The sequence below is a fragment of the Ammospiza caudacuta genome, chromosome 20, assembly GCF_027887145.1.
Source record: "Ammospiza caudacuta isolate bAmmCau1 chromosome 20, bAmmCau1.pri, whole genome shotgun sequence".
Lineage (NCBI taxonomy): Eukaryota > Metazoa > Chordata > Aves > Passeriformes > Passerellidae > Ammospiza > Ammospiza caudacuta.
In genome coordinates, this window is record NC_080612.1 from 9,285,590 (window position 1) to 9,309,375 (window position 23,786).

A 23,786-nucleotide genomic window follows, 5' to 3' on the forward strand; every position below is an offset into this window, starting at 1 on the left:
CCAGCTCACAGAGGGTCAGGTCTCAAGGTTATCCCACAGCCCATTTGCTGTGTGTGGAGCCACATGGCCATCACACAGACCAGCTGCTGGCTTTAACTTAACCTTTAGAGCAGTCATGAGAGCTTAGTTCATGAGCAGAATAAATTACATGGAAGGCTTCATGAGAGGATTGTCCATCTGAACGCCCTGGCTGCTGCTGAGAGCTCTGTGGAAGGGGAGCAGTGGAAAATTGGACAGGGATTGAGCAGTCTGTCATGTAAGGAGGGTATAACTTGGCAATATGTATCTGTGAGGGCTTTGAAATCTCTACCTTGGCCAAAAGTGACCTCCCAAATGACAGGAATCTGGTCATCTTGAGCACAAATGTTCCTAGAAAGATGAGCCTACAAAGCTGTGCTGGCTGCTGGCAGGGCCAGCAGGGCTGGCAAGGTGCAGAGTGTTCCAGGCTGGGGTGGGAGAGCAGCTCCAGCCCAGGGCAGGCAGAGGAGAGCCCTGCAGAGGAGCTGGCAGCAGGCAGAAATGATTGATGATGATTTTGGACATTTCTCATTCTCAGGCTGCTGAGCCAAGCCTGCACAAGGTGAGGTGGTGGAGGCTTTATCCTGATGTGATTTGCTGTGGGCACTTACAGATCCCCACAAGGGAGCTCCAGGACATCCAGGAAATTCACTGCCTCCTTCCTGGGCCAACCTTGGGCAGGGCAGCTGCACATGCAGTGTCTGCTCTGCTCAGCTTGGCAGGGAGGTGGAGAAAACCAGGGCTCCTGTCTGGTTCTTGCCACCAGTGGATGGGTACAGAGGTACAGAGGAAGGTGCAGGGTACAGAGGAAGGTACAGGATTTTGTTTTCTGAACATGCTGAAATCAGTGAGCAGAGACAGACCCTTCTCCACACTGCAGCATAATTCTCCATTTCCCTCTCCTGAGGCTGCAGATCCCCTGGCACAGCTGTAAATTCCCTGTACAGTGCACAGCATGAGCTTCACTGAAAATTCCTGGGAAAACAACTCTTCTGGTGCCTTATTCCATTAAAAATATTTTTTTCCTTCCATTCATCTCCCCATTTTTCCCTGCATCCAGGCAGCCACCTGCATTCAAAATCACACACGTGGAATCCCATAAACATCCCTTCCAGACCATAATAGTTTGATGGAAATATGGCCAAGTGCCCAAAGCCCTGTGCCCTTCCCACAGCCCCCTCAGGATTTATATCTTGGTGTGTGGCAGTGACTGACAGCAGCAACGAGGAGCTCTGTGGGGCAGAGGACAGGGAGGGGAACGGTGTCTGCTGGGACCAGCTCCAGTCTGCTGCAGGGAATGTGCTAATTTTCACTCCTTTATAGTCCTTTATCTCAGCCCTTCGACCTTGAGCTCAGAGGCATTATCAGCCTTAGCCAGAAAGGCAGCGTGCAGTTAACCACTGAAATGCTGAATGTTTCTCATACAAGGTCCTGAAGGTGAAAGCAATGAGTGCAGCTCATTTTAATAGTGCAGCACCTCGGGGGACTGTGCAGGTTTGGGCAGAACCTATTTATGATATTAGGAAAAATATTTTTTTCATGTATGATTTTATGAGTAGTTTTTGAGGTTTGATGTCCCTTCAGAGTTCCCTGGGCATGTGGAGACCTCGTGTTATCCTGTCCTGTGTGCCAGGCTGTGGATGAATTCAGTTCTCTTCATCACTTTTTCATCCTTATTGTACCCAGTTACTGATATCCAGAGCACAGGCAGAAAATTACAGCTCTCATGTTTTCTGTGGGTCCCTTGCTATCATGGGAACACATTTCCAGCTTCATAAAGTATTTTACAAACTCTTTCAGTGAAAGAAGTCACTTCCTGGAGCAGCCTAGATGAATGTATTTATTGCTGAACGAATCTGGTTCTGCTGACTTCCCTGGGTGCCTCTGGCTTTGTCAGCTAGCTGTGTGTGAGTTTTTGTGTTTGCAGAATGAGCTGGGAATGCTTCCATGGGCCATCGTGGCTATTAATGAGTCAGGAATGTGCTTCTGTGCATGTGTCTCTTGTTTGGCAAGATAAGCTTCTCTTCTGTACCTGACAAATATGATGCAAGAAGAATATTTGCTTTTCCTTGCCGGCAGTAAGTGGTCTCTTCATGACCAGCAGTAACTGGGTAGAAGCAGAATTTTGGGTAGAATATTCCTGCTCAATCAGTTCAGTGTTGATGGAGTTAATTTGCTCATGCCTTCAGATTGTTTTGTTTCCAGGGATTCTAAACCGTTGCCTCCAGCTGTTCATTTCCATTGACGAGGATGATCTTTATCTGTCTAAACTAGTTAAAACCTGCTCCACTACCCAGCAGCCTTTTTGGAAACAGCCCAGTAAAGCTGAGTGCAGTGGCTATGACACCAAAGCCTCCTGGACATCATAAATTCCAAGCCCTACATTTTTTTCCTGACCTCTCACTGTTGGAGCACCCTTCCTGTTTTAATGGGACTCTTCACTTCCTCCATTTAAGCCCTGTCCAAAAAGGGGAATGATATTTGCACTGCAAGTGATCAGTGGAAGAATCCCTGTTGGATAATTTGCTGCTTTAATGTTATCAGGTTAAGGCTTGACAGACCTGGAAGGAATCGTTCAAACAACTGAAGCCCTGTCACACTTGCACTTGGACTCAGCGTGGCTGTTTCTTGAGATGTTTTAGGTGAATCATCTTTATAAATGTGCTCAGTTTAAGGCTTGTTGTGACATGCTGGGACTGGTCATACCTTCAGTGTCACCTGGGCCACTTCTTCCTCAAGGAGGAGGTGTGAAAGTTTGTGTGAAAGATGCAGGTTTGTTAAGCTGCTGAGGCAGCCACCAGATGCACCAGGGCTGAAATTCAGGTGTCTGGTGTCCATCACCAGAGGTGCTGTCTGTCCCACAGGGAATTGCCAACAACACAAAATTTTCTGTTGCTGTAGTGCTGCTACAGGGAGCAGAGCTGGATGTGCAGCCTGGTGCAGGAACTCCTTCCCTTGTGCTCGGGTTTCTAATTCACATTATTTGGACCTGAGCTGAACAGGAACACAAAACACAACAAAAAATGTAATGGTCAGTTTGGACATAAAGCTCTTCCTTCCACTCCAACTACTGCTAGCAGTGGGAAAATCTGTGGCCAGAAGATCTCTCCTGGAGACCCAGGCTGAGGTTTATTTTGGGATGTGCCAAGGAGACTTTCCCTGTAGTTTTGTTGCAGATGTTGCTGTCCCTGCAGCAGGGAGGGAGCAAGGCCTGAGCAGGGCTGGGCTGTGGCTGCAAACAGCTGGAGAGGTTCAGCTGCAGCCCCTGGCTCTGTGGGAGAAGGCTGTGCTGTCATTTTGCTGCTGAACCACCTCACAGTGATTATCAGACTTCCAGAGCAGGGAAAAGGTCTGAGAAAAAGCCCAGTTAAACATGTCATTATTGGGTTTTACCAGCTGTGTGTTATCCTATTGTTACTAATAACCTTTGCAACTTTGTGAGCAATGTTTTCTTGGCATCGTTCAAACATAATGACTGGGGGGTCACATTCAGCTCTCAGTTGTGTAAATATGGAATGTTCTCTTGGCTGTCTGGTGCTATTTTGCATTTGGCTCATGGTCCCTGCCCCTAGAGTCCTGCAATCCAAAATACCCAGGCAGGGAGTTCAGTCACAGTGTGCTCTGCATACCAGCTGGGTATGCAGAACACAAAATAAACACATGAACAGCTACTATCAAATCCAAGCCATATAATTGCAACTCTGCTGTCCTCTGGTTGTGGTTAGTGGATTATTCCTGAATAAATGACAGCAGGAGTTTGCTTGGTACCTTCCCAATGTAATTCACCAGTAGATTATGACTGGGAGGTCTTTCAGAAAAATGTGTTTTTAAAGGGGTTTTAAAATTGATTGGGATAAATCAAGAAAAAGAATTTACAAAATAGATGTTGCTTGAAGTAAAGCAGTCACAAAGTCTGCCTTGATGGTAAGAGGAAAGGGAGACCTTGACAAATCCATGAGGAGGGTGTTGAAACTGCTCTTTCAACCCTCCAGTATCCAAGCTTGTAAGACTCTTAAGCTGGTTTTATCTGGTAAATAAATTTATCTTGATTTCATTCTGTGATTAAAATGATCCCTCTGTTCCAGAGTGGTCTCTACAAAGTTCTCAGTAGTGAAGTGACTGATGGCCCTTCTCATTTCCAGGGATCTTCCTGATAATCCTGCTGTGGAGTGGGACACTCAGCTCCTGGCCACCCTTGTCCTGGAGCACATAGAAGCCAAGAACATCAACCTGGTAATGTGACACTTTCTGCAGCACTGGCAATTGCCACATTGCTCCTGAGCCAGTGTTCTGGGCTTTGCCTTTCCCTCTGGAAGCTTTCTGTGCAGTCTCTGAGGTTAGGATGTATCTTCTCTCTCAGGAGAGCTTTCTTTGCTTCCCACTGAAAAATGAACAATGAAGGAATTTCACTTTTCTAACTCTTCAAATGGTTTCTGTATTTTAAAGTAACCATGTGAAGGAGAGAGCCAAATTGGGCTTTAGTCTTTGATTTAGGCTTAGATTTGAAGCCCATTGGCAGATGTGTGTTAGAGAGCTTGATTAGCAGGGTTATAGGTCAGGATTGAAGGATATTAAACTGGGGACATTTCCTGGCACTGGAATAGTTTGGGGTTTTTTCCCACAGAACAGGAATAAGGGCCTAAGCATGGAAAGGGTTGTGTTCTGTTCTTCTCTGTTGAACCCTGCTTTGATCAGGCATGGCACTGTCACACACTGATTAGCAGCAAAATCACCAAACTCTCAAAGCCTTTCAGCACTTCACAAAACAAGAAACCACATCTCCTGCAGCATGAAAGCCCCACGAGCACAAAACCAGCATCATGCATCCAACTTTGTATTGATTCTGAGGCTAATTTTCCATGAAATTCATTGCTGTGCACAGAGACAAATGCACTTTTCCTGGACTCCTTTTGTGCCTTTTGGCCCCCTGAATAGATAGGTTTTAATCTAATCTGAAAGCTCCAAACACAGGAGGATTTGTACTGCATGTTTGTGACTCTCAGGGGCACAGGGACAAGTGCACCAAAACCCCAGAAGAAATTCTGAAAACACCAGAGCTCCTCTGGATGGTTAGGAAGGATTAGATCTCTGCCTGGGGGAAAATTAAACTCCAGCTGTTTGTGCTGGGGGAGCCTGGAGTGTGCCACTGACAGGGCTGAGCTGAGCAGAGAATGTGGGGTTTGCAGAGAAGGAAATGTGGGGTTTGCAGAGCAGGGAATGTGGGGTTTGTAGAGCATGAATGTGGGGTTTGCAGAGTGGGAAATGTGGGGTTTGCAGAGCAGGGAATGTGGAGTTTGCAGAATAGGGAAATGTGGGGTTTGTAGAGCAGGGAATGTGGGGTTTGCAGAGCAGGAAATGTGGGGTTTGCAGAGCAGGGAATGTGGGGTTTGCAGAGTAGGAAATGTGGGGTTTGCAGAGCAGGGAAATGTGGAGTTTGCAGAGTAGGAAATGTGGGGTTTGCAGAGCAGGAAATGTGGGGTTTGTAGAGCAGGGAAATGTGGGGTCTGCAGAGTGGGAAATGTGGGGTTTGCAGAGTGGGAAATGTGGGGTTTGCAGAGTGGGAAATGTGGGGTTTGCTGAGCAGGAAATGTGGGGTTTGTAGAGCAGGGAAATGTGGGGTTTGCAGAGAAGAAAATGTGGGGTTTGTAGAGCAGGGAAATGTGGGGTCTGCAGAGTGGGAAATATGGGATTTGCAGAGCAGGAAACATTCCCAGGCATGGTGCTGGCCCTGCCAGGATGGGAGCCCTGCATTGCCATTAGCTCTTCCCTGAGCACTGAGCAGGACAAATCACTGCAGCAGGACACAGCAGCAGCACCAGGGGCAGCTGGTAATGAACTGCTCTGGAAATGTTCATTATTTGAAGTGTCCCAAGCAATCACACAGGTCTCAGCTGTTTGCTGTAATACCATTCATTTAGGAGCAGACTGAATTTGCCAACAACAGTGAGAGAAGTACCTAAGTACCTTTGTTAAACATTGTGCAATTTAAAACTTCAGAGCTTGCTCTCTGTGATGTCTCTGCTGTTCTAACCCAACAGCCTTGCCTTGAAAGGTAAACTGAGTCCATTTATCAGTAATGTTGAAATTGATAGAATTGGCTGAGCATGTTAAAAGAGCCTTGAAAAACCAAAAACTAACAGAGTTTCAGACCAGCTTAGTGGAGTCAGCATGACTGGAGGATGTGTATTGCTGTAGCTATTCCAGTGGGAAAACTTTCCCCAGTTCCCCCAGTAGTCACAGCATGGACAGTGGTATCTTTATTATCTTTATTTCCAGAACATGTTGTGTGCCATCTGGGAATGGAGCAGGGGCTGCACTTCCAGCATGTCTGAAAGGAAGGATTGCAAGGCAAGGAGTCCCTCATGTTCTGTGTGCTTTCCTTCCATTACATGGTTACTCATTTGTTCAATTGCCCTGGAAGTCCAGGAGTAGCTCAATCTTTTTGGGAGCTACAGGCACATATTTCATCCAAGCTCTACATTAAATAGTGCAGACACAGAAATTAATGATGTACTCAAAGCCAAAACTAATTTATAGACTTTGGGAATTATTTCCTGCCTGCTGGATTTCTAAGCAAAAGCAAAAGCCAGTGTTGCAGGGAGAGGCAGCCAAGGCTGCTTTGTCTTGATCCAGATTAGGAAGTGTTTGGTGTGTAAAAAAAGAAGTTACACAGTATTGTGTGAACTCCAGGCTGGCTCTTGTTGCTCCTAAATCAGACACAAAAGACATCTCCAAACTCAGAAGGGACTCAGAGGGAGTTTGTGCCTCCCTGGGCTCTGGGAGTGCAAGGAGAGATGCTCAGGGAAGGCCATGAGAAGGGGAATTGCTTGCTGTGGCATTTTAAGGGATGGCTCTTGTTAAAAAGGAGAGACCTTTGAGCAGATGTGTGCTGTGTTTGAAGCTCTGTGTGACACCAGAGAGAAGAGGAGAACCTCAGCTTTGAGGTGTGAGGAGGGATCATGGACTCCAGAGCTCTCAGGAGTTTTCTCTTCTGCTGGTAATTGAGTAATTTCCTCTGTGCTCTCCCCTCTCCGGAAGGGATTTCTGGACCTGTTTGTCTTGGCTGCTGCTCTGGCTTCCACCAGTGAAAGCTCCATTTCCTGAATACCAAGGTCACCCAGAAGAAAAACCAGCAAGAGCAGCAGCTCCCATTTCAGAACAGGTGTGGGGAGGGAACTCCCTCTTGCCCTAAAGATTTCATTGAGCAATAATTTCCACATGAAGTATATTTACTATCCCAGCCTTTCGCTCCCAGAACTGGCTAAGCCTGTTTTTAAGCCAGACACTTTCAAGATGTTCAGGTTTTCTCATCCTGTCCTGATTATTTGCTTGATTTCATCATCAGCTTGGTTCAGGTTGGGAGTTAAAAGGCAGCACAGCAGGAGCTGCACCGTGTGGAAGGAGCAAATGCTCCCGTGTGAAAATATCTTCAGCATGTGAGAAAGAAATTCAAATTCCTTATCAATGAAATGAATCCCTGAAGCCAGAGGGATTGATTTACATGTGATTGCTGCCTGCTTTAAGTCATGAGCAGCACAGTGGTGCTGTGGAATCAGAGCCCTGATTACTTATATAGATATTTAGATGATATATGATATATTTAGGGTGGGAGATCCCTGCTGTCCCAGAACCAGATGTGTGCTGAGAGGGATCAGACACAGCAATGCCACCTTGGCCAAGTCACTGTGCAGATACCTTGGGAATTGTACTTAAAAATCCCTTTATTTGAAGAGACAGGCAATTCAGTAAACAATAACAGTAAACTGGGCTACAGCAAGTGAAAATGGGCTCTCTGTAATCTCTTCAGCTGCTTCAGATGTTACATAAGCTCAGCAGCTTCTGTTTCAAAACAGATGTGGAGAAGGAAAACCTCCAAAGGTGTTTCTGAACAGATAATTCCCATGTCAAGAATATTTCCTAGCCCAGCCTTGTTGCTCCCACAGTTGGCCCGAGCCAGTTTTGTAAAAACAATGATTAGTTTATTTAGTCTGCTCACTGAAATCTCTTATCTCAGTCTTCTGGTTTGTTCTCTTGTAACCTCCACAGAAGAAAAAATGTGTGTTTTGGCTTGTCTGGGGTTTTTAGTTTGGTTTCCTAAGGAAACAGGAATAATGCAATTGTATTTATATGTATGTGCACATGCATGTTTCAAAAGCCTTTAGAGCCCATTGGCTAATTTCAACCACGTTTTACAGCAGGGTGCTGCGCTTAAAAATGTTCTGTTTGTACAAAAATTACATGAAAATCAGGGAGCAGGCAGAAGAGACAAACCAAACCCTCTCTCTGTCCCCATTGAGTAAAAAGATTTAGTGCAAGTCCAGCCCTTATCAGAATCACACTGTTATTCACCTGAATAGGGATTTATTCTGCATGCAGTGAGTGGGGGATGTTGTCATCTCAGGGAAGTACCACTCTAAGTAGCAGTGACTTCAGAGTGTGTTTTTTTCTTATCTGTAAAATCCAGGGTGCTGTGCTCACCCTGAGCTGTGCTGAATTTCATGATGAGCTCCTCCACAAGCTGATATCCACAGGGAGGACTCAGCCCCATGGCCCTGCACAGCTCTCTGCTAGTGCTGATGTGCAGCAGCAGCCAAGGTTAAACACATCCTTCTTCTCCTTATAAAACAGAGAAAAAAAATGCTTTTTTGTATGTGAATGAAACCAATTTTGGTCCCACCAGCTCCTGCCAGCAAAAAGCAACCTGGGGCTTGCTGGTCACTGGGCAAAGTCTGACTGTGGGTGGGTGGGTTTGTAAGCAGGCTTGTGTGAAGTTTGTGGGGTTTGAAGTATTTCTCATCACTGCCTTTGTGTTTCCTCTCCCTCCTGACTCAATATCCCCTGGCTGGGAGGGCCTCTCCTGCTGGAGGAGCAGGTTGCAGGATGGGCTCGGTGGCTTTGATCTTCCCCTGATCTCTCACCCAGTGCTCCAGGCCCTGCATATAAAATAGATTTTGGGAAGGGAGGTGCTGTGAGTGAGCAGGGCTGCAGCATTTCCTTCCCTGAAGAGAGAACAAGCTGGCAAGGAAGCAAACATTGCCTGGAACGTGGGAGTGGATGATTTCTTCCTGCTCCCAGAGAAGGGAGCTGTGGGGAGCTCTGCTGCTGGGCCTCTCCCAGGGCAAGCACTGAGCTTTGCACTGCCCAGGGACTGTCACTGTCACTCCCTGCAAAGAGCATGGCACATTCCCTGTCCTTTCCACACTCTGTGCTGCCACTTTGGCTGCCTGGCTGGGACTGGGAGCCTTTAAGTGCCCATTGCACAGAGGGAGGGGTCCCAGGGTGATGCCTCAGCCTTGGCACACTGTGGGTGGGTCTGAGGGCAGGGAGCCAGGGCTGTTCTGGGCTCTGGGCAGTGCTCTGGGCACACATTACTTCTGCATTTTGGAGTTCCCATTTCTCCCTGCAGAGAAGCAATTAACAATACAATCTAACTCAGTGAAAAGCCTGATTTGGTTGTACAAAAGTGCATTCAGATTGTTTAAAAAGGCTGCTTCTCCTCTCAGAGCCAGGGCAGTCATACATGCTTGTGTGGCTCGTGTTGCAGCAATGTCCTGATTGAACCATGGCTTCCCCCTGTCATCCACAGGCACTGGAGGATGTTCTCAGGTCCAGGGGAGAGTGATTCATAGAGCTGGACCTCCTGGGTCAGGAACACATTTGCAACAGATCACTCTGAAAGTGACCTTTTGCCCTGGTAATAAGTAACAAGTGCATCCTGCCAGTGGGGACACGATCTTTGTCACCTCTCTGTTGTTCAGGCTGCTGGGCTGTGCACTCATCTGCTTCCAGAGTGCCTTGTTTGTTTGCTTGTGTTTCTGTGGCATGAGGAGTTCACACACAAGGCCTCATTGTGCAACACATAAACAGCTCGTTAGACACAACGGGCTGGGGCAGGGCTTGGATGTCAAATTTGGGAACTGCTCAGGCTCCTCCTCCTGCTCCTAAATGCTTCTTGTTGTGTGTTTGTTGCAGGTGGTGACGTTTGATGCAGGAGGAGTGAGTGGCCATGCCAACCACATCTCCCTCTACAAGGCTGTCAGGTACAATGTCTGCAAACTGCTCTGGGCTGCTGAGGAAACAGAACCAGGGCAGTGTTCAATTCACTGCTCCAACTCAGAGCCAGGCTGTGGGACGTGACACTGGCTGGAGAAACTGCCACAGCTCTGGAAATGACCCACAGCATCTTTAGTGTTCCATCAGCTGGGGCCTTGCCAGTCTCCCTTTCACTGGGCCCTCTTTGCTCTTCCTGTCCTTGATCCCACTAAAATATGCCACAGATCACTTTGCACTCTGCTTTGAGGAGAGTGTGAATACCTGATGGCTGAGCTGGTGGCAGGTGGATTTTGGAAAGTTCTTCACCAGAGGATGTTGCCATCTTGTCCAGGTACCTGAATTTACCTCTCTGATCAAGAACATTGCTCTTTCACCAGAGCTGTCCCTATTTACCACTTTTAGGAATAGTCTGTTAGTTCCTTCACCATTTTATTCCTACATTCCTTACCCTTTGTCTCCATGTTGTGATGGTTTAATAGACAGAAATCCCTTTATTAAAATCACTCAGATTTTGCTGGCAAGACAACCACTGTGTTTTACTTTAACCCTCTGCTCATTCAGACCTTTCTGTGTCCTAGAGAGATTTCCTCCAGAGCTGCCCGTGCCTTTCCCAGGCATGAGAAGAACTCTTTGCAAGTACAGCTTTGTATTTATAGCACCCATTCGTTTTCTGAATCATCTGTGCAATTCAAATAAACAAATTCTTCTGGCTGTCCTTGCTGACAACATCACAGTGATTTGCCTTTCTCACTTGCCTAGAGAAAGCTGCAGTGCCACAGGACCCATACTGGGACCTCCAGCTCCTCTGGGAAGATGCTGAGAGCTTTGATGGCTGGAATTCAGTGTTAGAGGGGGATCATGGCTTTTCCCAGCAACTTCTGGAATTGCCTAACAGAGGAGAGGGTGGGGTTAAAGAAGCAGTGCTGTGTTTGGGCTGAGTGGGGAGGTGGATTCAGGCACAGCTTGAGGAGTGAGCAGAGGTTGGGCAGAGGCTGAACACTGAGAGCAGAGGTTGATGACTGAGGAGCAGAGGTTGATGACCAATGCTCACACCATTGGCAGAGAGGGCCTAAAGAGCTTCCAGCTGCCTCGAGCTCTGTTTGCTCACTCAACTGCTCTATGACCTACAAAGAGGAATAAAAGGCAGGTTGTTAGGTGTCCTCCTCCACCCTGAAGAGATCATGGGAAAACAAGTTAGCAGCTGAGTTATATATGAGAAATTTAGGGAAAACTTGATTTTGATCCCAGTTCTGCTCTTGTCTTACTTTGTGGCTGTTCAGAAATCACTTTCCCACCTTCATGCTTTGTGTTTCCTGTGTGTGCAGTGTGGATCTAACCCTCTTCTTGTCTCAGAGCATGTTACCAGGAAATGCTCATTGTCTACAATTCCCTTGAAGCCAGAGCTCTGCATTGGTGCTCAGCTGGAGCAGAACACTCTGGGCTGATGAGATCCATGCTGATAGGGACACCAGAGCACGAGCAATTCTCATTAACTCAGGGCTGCTTTGTGTCTTGTCTCCCTTCCAGTCCTGAATCAGCAGAATTAATCATGGTAGCCCCATCATCTGCATGTGGCAGGAGTGATGCCGTGGCTGCTGAAAGGTTAAGTTTATTTTTAGTGGCTTGCTTGCCCTCATTATTTTTCAGTTTGTGTTATGGAGGAAGTAGAGCGTGACTGTATCACTCCTGACTCTCAGTGCCCTGATGAGTTCTCACATGTTGGCCAGTCCAAGCAGCTCTGGGAGCATAAACTGAGGCTTCTCCTGTGCCCCTGTGCCAGCAGAGCTCTGCAGAGCAGCAGTGGCTGCCCCTGGGGCCCCAGGGCTGCATGGCAAGGGAAAGGCAAATGACCTCTCCCCTCCAGGTATCATCTGCAATGTATTTATTAACTTTCTTTAAACAAGTCCTGCAGGGTTCTGCCTCCACTGTGCAAATGGAGGAAAGGATGAAGCTGGTGCAGTGATCCTCAGCCCTTTTGGATGCTCCCAGTCTCTGGGGGACAGGCTTGTGCCCACTTCCATGAGATTAATTTCTGCAACAGCAGAGCTGGAACAGGCTCTGAGACCCCTCACAACTCCTCACTTCAGGAGGTGCAAATTATTGAACAGCTTCAAAAGGAATAAAGCAGTTCAGGAAATGGTCGTAGTGAGCAGATGCTCAGTATTGTCTGCTAAGGGCATAAATATTCTTTCCAGCGTCTGGAACAGAGGTTATGTTCAAAGGAGCAGGAGCTGCTCAGAAGAAATGAGCTCTTTCCCTTGCAGCAGCCTTCCTCCTGACAGCTTGCAGGAGTCCAGCTGCTGCTGTGTGCCTGTCTGGTCTTCAGATCTGGGAGGAACTGGGAAATGCCAGGGTTCAAGGATGGATTTGTTCTTCTGCAAGGGAAAAAAAAGAAAAAACAGGATGGAAGAGAAACACAAATTACTATTTGATTTCAGTCTCCTCTGGGAGTATTTCAGTTCTGGCTTCCAGACAGAAAAAAACCCAACCCAAACCCAAGAAAAACCCACTGCAGCAAAGCAGGGAGGACTGGAAGCAATCTCCTGTAGCTTGATTTGGCAACATCATCCTCTTTTATCCCCCAAAACAGGAGCTTTCCCTGTTGCCATGGGAGGTTGGATCCTTTACACTCATCCTCAAGGAAGAGCAGGTTTTGAGTGACACCCAGGTCACTCTATCCCCTCAGCATTTGGCTGGTCAAAAGGCACTGTGTAATGAGCTTGGTAAATACTCTGTGGCAGGAACATTGGAGAACCTCTCTTTGCTGCACTCTGAAATGGCAGTGCCTGCACTGAGATCACATGTAACATCAAGGTGGTTTAGTTTTGCATGAGTCACTGTGCATTTTGATTTTAAACAGCCCCTCTTGCCCAGGAGCCTGGCAAATGGGGGGCTATTGGGTTTCTTGTTTGCTTGCTTAGGATGGAGAGGAATCATCTTTGTGAGGAGGAGGAGGGAGGACTGTACCACTTGTTTTCTTTAGTGAGCTATCAAATCCATTTTATCCCAGCTAGAACAGAAAAGAATAGTCTTGTCTGCTTAAGGCAGAGCAAACTGAGTGGAAAATAGGAGCTGCTATATTTAACCACTGTGCATTATGTTGTTATAGCAACTGCATCCATAAAACTTCTATCAATGATGCCATATAAAAAGCTACATCAAGGAATCATTAGCTGAGCCTATTCTCGTCAGTTCCATTTGGAAAAACACCTCCCAGTCCTGCAGGATGTTTGTGAACATTCACCAGCTCTGTGGCAGGTTGTAAATGAGGCTGTGCAGAAATGATATTTGGGAGCTTTATCACTCAGCAGTGGATTAGGATGCAGCCTGAGTGCCACCAATGCCTTGTGGCACTGCCATGTCCCAGCCTGGCCGCTGAAAGCCCCACTCCTGAATTGCCAATTCCAGGGACATTGTGCAGAGGGCTGCACTGAGCCTCCCTGAAGGGGAGGGTTGGGTAAATGCCAGCTGTAAATCCATGGAAACAAAGGGGAGCAGTGTCCAGCCAGTCCCACTTGGTGGGAGCCATGCTCAGAGGCCACCAACTGCATCCCACCCCAGCAAAGCTCAGTTCTGCTGTGAGCTTCTGTGGAATTCCAAAACCCAGGTCTGAAAGGACAGGGAGGAAGCTGGGTTTGGGTGATTAGCTTGATAAAAGTGAAGGATATCCCATTTACCATTTTTATTTGGTGCCTTCTTACAGTGTGGGGCTGGGAGATCTCTCTCTCCTTTCAGCAGCTACAGCCCATGCATTTCTCACTTGTTTTACTGATCTTAAATGTCCTAGGGGAGCTTATGAGTGATGGCTGTGGTTGCAGCCAGACTGTCCCCATAAGGCTGAGACAGAATTGTACTCTGCTGTCTATCCTTGAGACTTCCCTCAAAGCTCTCTGCCCTGGCATTTATCCCATAGCTGGGTGTGTAGTTCTAGATTTTATCTCTTTCCTTTATCCCTTTCCCTCATTCCTTCATTTGACCAAGTTCATTCATCCCAGTGCCCTTCCATGACACTGTTGAGAGCCATCAGGATTAAAGCTGAACATGGAGCACCAGCACGGAAGGGATTCCCCCTAAAAAGGTTTTTTTCCAAAGAAGCAGCCTCAGGGGGTGTCCTTCCCTGTGTCACAGTGAGGGGAGCAGTGACACTGCACATTCCTCTCCAGAGAGTGCAAGGCCCAAAGCACATAGCCAGGACAGCTCTGGCAGCTGGAACATCTGGATTGTCACTGGCAGAACCATCTTTTGCCACTGCCCCAGGTGTTAGCACAGAGAGCCTGAGCAGTGTTGTACAGAGTGCTGCTCCATGGTGTAGTTCAGGGTGCATGGAAATGGAGCCAGAAAATCCAGCTAGGGAGGGAGGAGGCATTCCAGAGAGCAAACATCCAACATCTGGCAAGGATATTCTTCTAATGTGTCTGTGATTCCGAGGAGACTGCCTGTTCTTCTTCCTTCACATCTGTTTCATCAGATTAATTGGGCAGATTAGAGGTTGGGATCCTAAATGGAGCCCCAATGCAGCTTTAAGACATCCATTCTTTGCCATGCTCTTCAAAACTCTATTTCCCCAGTGCTCCACAGCAGCCAGCAGTCAGTTCAGTGAAGGGTTTTGCCTCTGGCTTGGGAAACTATTTGGAGAGTGAAGTCATTGAATTCAATGAACAGCTTCTCATCAAACAGAACATCACCCAAACTGTAACACACCCTCGTGGACATGGGCCCCAGAGGAGTTCTGTGCTCTCCAGCACTGAGGCTTCAGCTCCATCTGGACTTGTTCCTTCTTGGAACAGCCTGGGAGGTTTCACTGCTCAGTGCCACAGAGGAGCTGACCCACTCACACCTTTCCTGAGCATGCCTGAGTGAAGACAGGGAAATTGGGAGCTCAGTCCTGCAGTTTGGGCCATTTCAGTGTTTCTGCTGAGCAGATGGAGCTGGTGGCTGCAGAGCCTTCAAAGCAGGGCCTTGAGGGAGGAGCTGGGGCTGAGATCTTGCAGGGCAGAAATGGTTGGAGCCTTTGGATGTCTCATGGCTTCCCAAATTCTCCACTGCAGAGAGTCTCACATTGGACCTGAACCCACCACAGGCATTGCAGGAGAGGTGCCCTGTGACCACCAGGCTCTGGCACCTGGGCACTGGGTGGGAATGAGCCACCTTAGGTCACTTTGTGTTTAAAAAGGATTATAAAAAGTCTCTCCGGGAAGAAAAAACAAAACACCCACATGGAAAAATATCCTGAAAAAGAGCCTGTGTTTTACTTTTTGAGTTTTTATGCCAAACTCTTTCATTTCGACCAAACCACAGCAAGTCCAATCTGTAAAACAACATTCCCAAAATGGCAACAACTGAGAGCTGCAACCTCTCCCCTACTTGGAAGTGTCCCATGGAGACTCTCCAGCAGGGTGGAGATGGGAGTGAGAAGATGGATTTGGGAGAGGATTGGCTCATTTTGTGAACGTGTGCAGGAGGTAGAGCTTCGTGTTTCTCTCTCTCTCTGCAACCACAGAGAAATACAAATGAGCAAGGCTGCAATTCCTCTGCACACAGAGCTGGGTGGAGCCCGTTCCCAGGGCTCTGCACTGAGCCTTGCTGAGAACTGAAGCACTTGGATTGGGACAAAAAGGATGAGGAGAGATGCAGTTTCTTCATGCCTGTTCCTCCAGATGAGTGACAGATCTTCTGGCAGCAGCTTTGAGGAGCTTTCAGTAACCAAACACAGTTTGTGTCTCCCTGAACCTTTACACGAGCACAAACTCCTTCATTTACTGCTGAATCACACTTTTCTTCCCTGCTGAAGATGCTCCCTGCTCCTCTGAATTGTTTCCACATGAGCTGGATCTCTCACTCCTGTTTCCAGTGACAGGAGTTGTTATTATTAGTTCCCTCCTGGAGTAGCTCAAGGCTTTGAAGGTGCCTCCATGGCAGAGCAGCACACCCAGAACAGACACTGGGCTTTCAGAGCTTGCCAAATTTCACAACCACTCACTGCTTTATCTCTCCAAGCTTATTCTAAAAGTTTCCCACCCTACTAACTGGACCAAGTGCTGAATCATTTCTTTGGGTGGCCAGATTCCACTTGTGGGGGAAGAAACCTCTGGTAGAAGAGAGAGCAGATATTCATGGAGATATTTAAATTACAAGGCAACATTTAACAGTATTTGTCAGAGTAAGGCTTGAGTGGACCAGGAGGTGGCCAAGTCACTGTTCCAAGGCCATTGTTTAGCAGGAAATGGCATTGCTCTAGCTCTGGAGCAGAGGACACCACTGGCAGGAGAATCTGTTTAAATATGTTTTCTGATTGCTGTTTGAGTTCTGTCATGACCTGCATTTCTGGCTTGACTTCTGCTTTGTATTGCATTGGGTATTCATCACTCCGTGCTTCCTATTTTGTCTAGGCCTGTGTAGCTAATCCTTTTCCTTGAACTTAACCAACAGCCAGAGATAATCCTAGTTTGAAAGTGACTGGAGAAACACAGCAGTTTACATATAATGCATGTTTTATCCTGGCTGATTTACACATGAACTGGCACATTGTCCTTTGTCAGATACACCACTATTAGATGATAACAATCTCTTTAAATATTACACAGGGTTAAGTAACTTTTTTTTTATTATTATTTCCTTTCTCCTTTTGGCAAATGTTCCATTGTTTGGATGTCTTTTTCTCCTGGAAGAGCAGGGCTGGGTGTGGGACAGCCCTGAGTGCCATCTGCTGGAGACCTGCTGCTTCCCAGCCCTGCTGTGGGCCAAATCCAGGAGGGCTCCAAAGCCATGAGCAGGGAAAACAAGAGAATTTAGAAAGGAATTGAAATGAACACCCCCTGATGTCCTCACCATTCCAGGGCCATTTGCTTACACTTGCTGATGGAAGTGCCACCACCATTCTCATCTCCCATCCTTGGTTCTCCTGTTCTGTTTTGCTGCAGAGACTTCCCAGGACAAAGTCATGAAGGGATCAAAGTCTTGGTGAGCCAAAAGCCAGAGCTGCTTCTCAGATGTCTCAGTGCCAGCCTGGGTTAGAAACAAAGAGCTGGTGCCCAAAGAGGAGCAGCCACTGAGACAATTCCCATGGCCAGCAGAGCCAGAGGTGCTCCCAGGGCTGAACAGCCTTTGGCAGCCTCTTGCGTTTCACTTGGGAAGTCTGAGAGTGAATTTGATTTATGGAGCTTGTTTGTGGGGTGTCCCAGCAGGCAGGATGAGGGAAAGAGTGGCAGAATAGTGTGGGGAATGAGGTTTAGCCCTGCCTGAGTCCACCAGTGTGAGCTCCTGAAGTTTCTCACAAGATTGGCCATTGTCACTGGGTGTTCAATGAAAAGCCGTGGTTTAATGTGCAGGTTTTATTCCTGTTAAATCAGAGTTTGAGTCATTCCACTGAGTGTTGACCCCTTGTATCTCTTCTTTCACAGGTACCTGCATTCAGAGGGGAAGTTACCTGAAGGTAGGAGTTCCATCACCTCCCCTCCACCCCACATCCCCACCCTGCAGTCCTTGACATCCCTGCTGTGTCCAGGTTCCAGCTGCCCAACTCCCCCCTGCACTGTAGATGAAACCCACAGCTGAACTTTTATCTTCCTGCAATTTTGTACCAGTTCAGGCTTCTCTACAGTCACTTTTCAGTCCCTTGGGGTTGTCCTGCCTCAGTGGTGTGATGCAGTGTCTGGCCTGTGCCTCTTGGGTGAATTTGAGTGCTCTTTCCAGGTCCCTCAGCTTAGTCACAGTTTTTGGTCACATCCTGCTTACAAGCCTTTTTCCTTTTCTGTGACACAAGCCTTAGCAATGATTACCCACTTAGCCAAAAATATTTGCATGTAGCAAATAAGGCCTCCACCAAACTGCTCAGAAAGGAATCTGAAATCTGCAGTGGCATAACAAACTGTAGTGGCTTCTTCCACCATGAGCAAGAATCTCTGAGAAATTCTCTGTACCAGCAGGGAAAGGAAAGAAACAAAGTACAGAAGGAGTTTGCTCCTTTTCTAGAGCAGAGCTGCAGCCCTTATCTCCAGCAAACAGTGCCTGCCCAGGGACAAATGTGTGGGACCTTTTTGAGCACAGAGCTGTCACTCAGCTGTTTGGACAGAGCATAGGAAGGTGGCTCAGCCAGGCCCACCCAGTCATTCTCCTGCTCCCTCAGCAGCCATCCAGGCTATGTTCCTTTAATGCTAATTCCCAAATCATTGTAGGATTTGAATGAGTCACAGCAAATCAGTTTTAATTCTCTGCTAGCAGGAAGTTGCAGGCCTAATGAGACAGCATGAGCCAGGATGGCAGAATGCCCTTAAGCTGAGCTCTGACTCCAGTCCCTTCATTCCCCAGTCCATGAAAGAGGAGTGCTAGTGCCAGCTTCTTTCCTGGGACCTTTCCTTTGTTCAGCCTTGGGCTGCAGCACAGCTCTGTGTGCAGCACAAAGGACAAGGGGCTGCAGTGGCTGATGTCACTGCTGGCTGTCAGGCCCCATCCACACTGAGCCACTTTCATGTGCTGCTCATGCAGGTTTCACTCTGGTCCTGAATATGGGCTGTGCCTCAAATCCATTCAGGTTTGACACAGACCCACATACAGAGAACATTTCCATTTCTCCAGCAGCATCAAGAGGCTGCTGGAGCTCTGTGCAAGCCTTGCTGCTCTGATTACATCACATCTGACATGACCTACAAACACCAAAGGAACGGGGAGCTCCCATGCTGCTGCTTATGCTAAGCCTTTCCAAATATAGTTCCAGTCTCATTGAAATTCCCAGTATTTATAATTTGATCTGGCAGGCGTGCAGGGCTGTGCACCAGAGGGGCTTAATGAAACAAGGGTGATGTGGGATTGAGGCTGTCTGGATGGAGCTGAAAGGCATGTTCAGGCCATGCAAAAGTGCTGTGCTGCTCTTGGGAAGAGGGAGCTGTTTGTGGGTGAGCCTGTGTAAGCCCATGTGATCAGGGAATCCACAGAAAATCTCCCTGCAAATGCAAAAGCCAGCTAAGCCTTGCATTGCCTCAGAGATATGCAAATGAGCACCCTAAATATCCTGCTCTGCTTTCTAATGCCTTTAGCCAGCACAAACACAACAGGCTTTTTATAATTTGTAACCGAGTTCTCCAGCCCAGGCACAAGCAGTTGTTTCAAGGAGCCAAGAGCACTGCTGGATGTGCTCCCACCCTGCCACTGGCCCTTCCTGCTACACCCAGTGTTCTACAACCAGAACCTGTGCCTCCTTCCATCAGGAGCAGTGCAGGCCTGCAGCACACACCGTGCTCACTCAGGAGCTCATTCTAGGCATCCTTGCTGCCTGAGTGATTTGGAAGTGGAAAGCCAAGCTGAGCAGGCTGCAGGCTTCACTCACTTCTATTCTCAGCCTAATCCATGAGCTATATTGATCCTGCCCTTTCTGCCAACCTGGAGAGGTTGCATTACACTGCTAATCCCATCCTGCCCAGGTCACAGGCACAGCAGGCTCTGCAAAGCTTCACCTGCTGGTGTCACAGGACTCCTCAATGGCAGCACTGCTCTCACCCTGCTTGGCAGGGAGCAGCCTGTTTCTCTGAACCCTTTTCCATCTCCCCCTGGACTGTACATTCCTTCCCTGCTTCATTTCATCTCACATTGCCATGCAGAGCAGGCTTTGCTGTCAGCATATGGAAATCCTGCTTGGATCAGTGTCACAGAGGGCTCTCACAGTGCCCTTCTTTTTGGGGACCTGGATGCCACCACTTCACCTGATCTGACCGAGGAGGGCCCGGCAGGTCAGAGCCATCCATGCTGAAATCACTTGCCATGGTTTTGAGTCCTTATTGCTGAGCTTTGGGGAACAAAAGGGTGCAATTGCTGCACAAATTAGTATTTCTCAGGGAAAAAAATTGAGGAAAAGGAGAGCACATTTGGTTAAAAAGAGCAGCCCAAGCTTCAGAGAATGGTGCCAGCCCTCTCTTCCTATCACTGTGAGTAGGAATTGGTGTGGCATTGCTAGAGTCCATTAAAGCCATCCAGGAAAGGAAAGATGTTTGAAAAGCAAACAGGTGCCATTGGGAATGCTGACAGCAGCACTGTGCTAATTCTTCCCTCTGAAACTGCCCCAGCAGCAGCCCAGAGGATCTCTGCAGAGCAAGGGGAAGAACGGTTCCCCCACTCACGGCACATCACAGATTTCCTTCCACGTTTGCTATTTGCGGACAAGAAATTCTCCAAGTGGGATTAAAGGAGTGTCAGGGCCCTTCTGTGTGCGACTGCAGCACTTGTGCCTGCAGAGCATCCCCGGGGAGAGCAGCTGGGGCCGGTGGCAGCCCTGCCTGTCCCCCCTGCCTGTGCCGTGTCCCGGCGGGCTGGCAGCGGCACGGGGGCTCCGCTGGAGCTCAGGAAGTGCCCGGGCCGTGCCGCTCCCAATCCCCGCATTCCCGCACGTCCCAGCGCTGCTCCGTGACCCTGAGGGCACTGGGGACACGGCTCTGGACACAGGAGGGGCTGAGGGCAGCGCTCCAAGGGATGCGGGTCCCGCTCCGGGTCCCTCCCGGCCGGCGGACGCCGCCACCTCCCGGCGGCTCCCGAGCAGCGCCCGCCGCTCCCAGCGCGGATCCTCCGCACCGGATTGTCCTGAATGCTCAATCCCTGCCCCTTGCTGCCCACAGCAGGAGGAGTCACTGCTGTGACGCTCTGTGTCACCTGCTGGGAGCCAGCTCCCCCAGTGTCCCCGTGTCCCCTCGATGGACAGCCCTCTGCGGTGCTGAAATCAAGAGTTAGCCAGGTAACTTTGGAGAGTGGGAGAGGCTGTTGAAAAGTTGGAACAACAACCCTGGAGAAAAGAAAAGAAAGAAAGGAATTGAAAGATGCTGGTGATGTGCCAGAGGGGATCCATGAGAGCTTTGTTCTGTCTCTACTGTGTAATTTCACTGTTTCAGGGCTCACTGGAGGAAATCTCATTGCCAATCGAATTGCATCTCTGCCCACCTGTGTAAACTGTGACTTTGGCCTCTTCTGTCAAGCTTTAATACAATGTGGGAGGTGTGGAACATAATCACAGCAGCTGCCAAGCCAAGGAAATCCCAAAGCAGCTCCCTTGAGAGCTGCAGGCTCTTAACAGGACCATCAGTAGCTCTGAACTCATCAGTGAAGACAATTTAGCCGTGGTAAAAAAAAAATAGCAATTAACTTTTGAGTTCAGAGGGATCTTTGAAACAGAAAAAAAAAAAAAAACCCTTCAACATCAGCAGAGTCTTGAACCATGTTACCCTCATCTGCTTCATCACAAACATCTGAACAATGAATTCAGGAACTCTGTTAAAGTGTTACTGCCTGCCTGAGTTAATATTTTATTCCTGAGGCTTGTAAATATTTATTCTGTAGCTAAGAACTGGAGTAGAAAGATGGAATTTCATTTTGGTAGCTGAACCAGAAACTAGTGTTTTAAAATTCAATTATATGATACACTGTCAGCATTCAGAGAATCATCTACTCCTATTTTTTTGAGCCTAATTATGCAGGAAGAATTTAAAACCACCCAGTTTTTGGGATATTCAAAGCTAGCTTTGCTTTCTACAGGCTATTACAGAACAAGAACCTGTACAAAGGGTCACATACAGAATAACAGCCAATACAAATGGTCATTGATGTGCACTGGGCACAAAAAAATCCTGGTGGGAGCATCAGAAGTTGTTCCCCCTTTACACAAAAATTATTCCCAAGGCCAGCAGCACAGGGAAGCTGCAAAGAGCTGCTGAGCCTGGAGAAAAGGGCACCTTACAAGAATGCTGCTGGTTTGAAATATTTATTCTCTTTCTCTGTGTAGGGTGCCGTGTGCTCGTGCTGGAATCAGTAAATCTCTTCAGGAAATACATTTCCTTCCTGGATGTCCTCATTTCCTGCCTCCTGCCCAGGGATGAACTCTTCATCCTCACAGAGGAGGAGACTGAACAAGCCAAGGTGAGATGAGTGGCACCTGCCTGACCTGTTTGCGTGGCTCATCCTCATTGTGAGCACTTTAGTCACATTCCCAGGGCATGCCAGTAGTGTCATCCATGGGTTAGAAATGTCACTGAGGAATGTCTGCAGTGATTTTAGAAACATGGAAAAGCCAGGTTACCTCATGTCCTGTGTGACAGGACAGGGCTGAGCGGATTTGCAGCTCAGATAATCACAGGGCACTGAGTTTTACACTCCCCAGGATGTAGGATGCATTTCAAACTGGATCCAACACAGTATTCTGAACACGTGAGTGGCCTGTGAAAGCCTGGCATGACTGCATGCCAGGAACAGCATCCTTGATCACTAAAGATGGAAACAGCCTGTGAACTTGTGGCCCAAAGCTCTTCACAAGTTCCTTTACTGTACATTTTTAAACTATTTTGCTGCATAGGATCTCACACATTTACTCCACAGTTCCCTATATCAGAATCTGATTAGCAGCATGAAAATATTTACCCAGCAAGCAGTGCTGTTAATTCACAAATTACAGACTTTTCCTGCTTCTGAGGATGTTAAAAGATAAGTTACTTATGGAAACAGCTTGGATAAAGGTGGTGTTCATTATTCCCATGTATTTTTGTTCCTGAAATCTGACCTTTCTAGGCTAATGCACTATAAATAGGCTCAGATGCAGCTGGCAGTGTGTGGTCAGAAGGAGCAGAGATGTTCCCAGACACACTTATCAGGCTCCTGCTTCCCAGCATGTGAACACTCCCCCAGGCCTGAGCTCACGTGGGGAGGAGGAGTTAGAAGTGACAGAAGTGCCACATGAAGTGTCCTTTGGAGCAGGACCCTCTGAGCATCAGGCAGCACAACAGCAGCCTCGGGGGCAGGCCCAGAGCTCAGGCAGCCTGCCCTGCCTCTCCCTGCTCACTGAAAAGAGGCTGTGCTAAAAACGGGCACAGAGCCCCCACAGCAGCTCTGGAAGGTTCTGTCATGCTCTGTGCCCTGTTTCTCCTCCTCCTAGAGAGCCATGCGGTGCCATCGCAGCCAGCTCCTCGCGTACCGCCAGCTCTACCTGCTCTTCTCACGGTACCTGGTGCTCAACTCCCTGCGCCTGCTCTGACAGGAACCACCCCAGGATGAGCAAAGGATGAGCAAAGGATGAGCAAAGGATGAGCAAAACCAGCACTGCCCCAGGCCCAGGACTCGGGAAAGCTCCTGTGCTAAGTGCTTAACAGGATGGGGCGCTCTTTGTGGGGCATTCTGCACACTACAGGCTGGGTGAGCCTCCTTCTGAGCATCTTGTCACCTGATACACTGAGAACAGGGCTAAAGCCTGAGAACAGGCTATAGCTACTCTATATTCTCATCATAGAAGCTTAAATAAGATGAGAAATTTGGATTAATTTTAATTGGGAGCCAAGCTCCAGAGGATTCTGCATTGGAGAAGATATGGCACAAACTGTTTCCCCAACTGCAAGGACTGCTTGGCAACTCTCCCTAGGTGCTTTTGTTAGATCCAGCTATCAGGAGTAACTTTCCAAAGCTCATGCTATCTCCACAGATACCACAACCATAACATCTTTGTTATTCAGTCAGAACTTTAAAAATCCAAAGCTATTGAATAAAACACCAGAAATCATGCAATTTTTTCTAATTGCACTGATGTTTGCTGTTGCTTCTTTTATACACATTGTGTTGCAGGCTCCACCTTCACTTTTACCTCCTGAAATATGAGCTTTTCTTCTTGATTCAGAACAGGGCTCAAGGTCAACTCACAAGAGTCTCAGCAGGACACAGAAATGATGTGCAAGTGATTCTAATGAAGTCTTTTGTAT

The 23,786-nt window shown here is 47.9% G+C and overlaps 1 protein-coding gene across 1 annotated transcript in view; it reads left to right on the forward strand.

Annotated features, from left to right (window-relative positions):
- PIGL (phosphatidylinositol glycan anchor biosynthesis class L) overlaps positions 1 to 23,586 on the forward strand; it is a 53,226-nt gene extending 29,640 nt beyond the window's left edge. Inside the window, exons 3-7 of the mRNA XM_058817593.1 lie at positions 4,161 to 4,251; positions 9,991 to 10,058; positions 17,472 to 17,503; positions 21,830 to 21,963; positions 22,973 to 23,586. Of these exons, the coding sequence (XP_058673576.1) occupies positions 4,161 to 4,251; positions 9,991 to 10,058; positions 17,472 to 17,503; positions 21,830 to 21,963; positions 22,973 to 23,071 (424 nt within the window). The 3' untranslated portion in view covers positions 23,072 to 23,586. The remainder of the gene's footprint in view (positions 1 to 4,160; positions 4,252 to 9,990; positions 10,059 to 17,471; positions 17,504 to 21,829; positions 21,964 to 22,972) is intronic.
- The last annotated feature ends 200 nt before the right edge of the window (positions 23,587 to 23,786 follow it).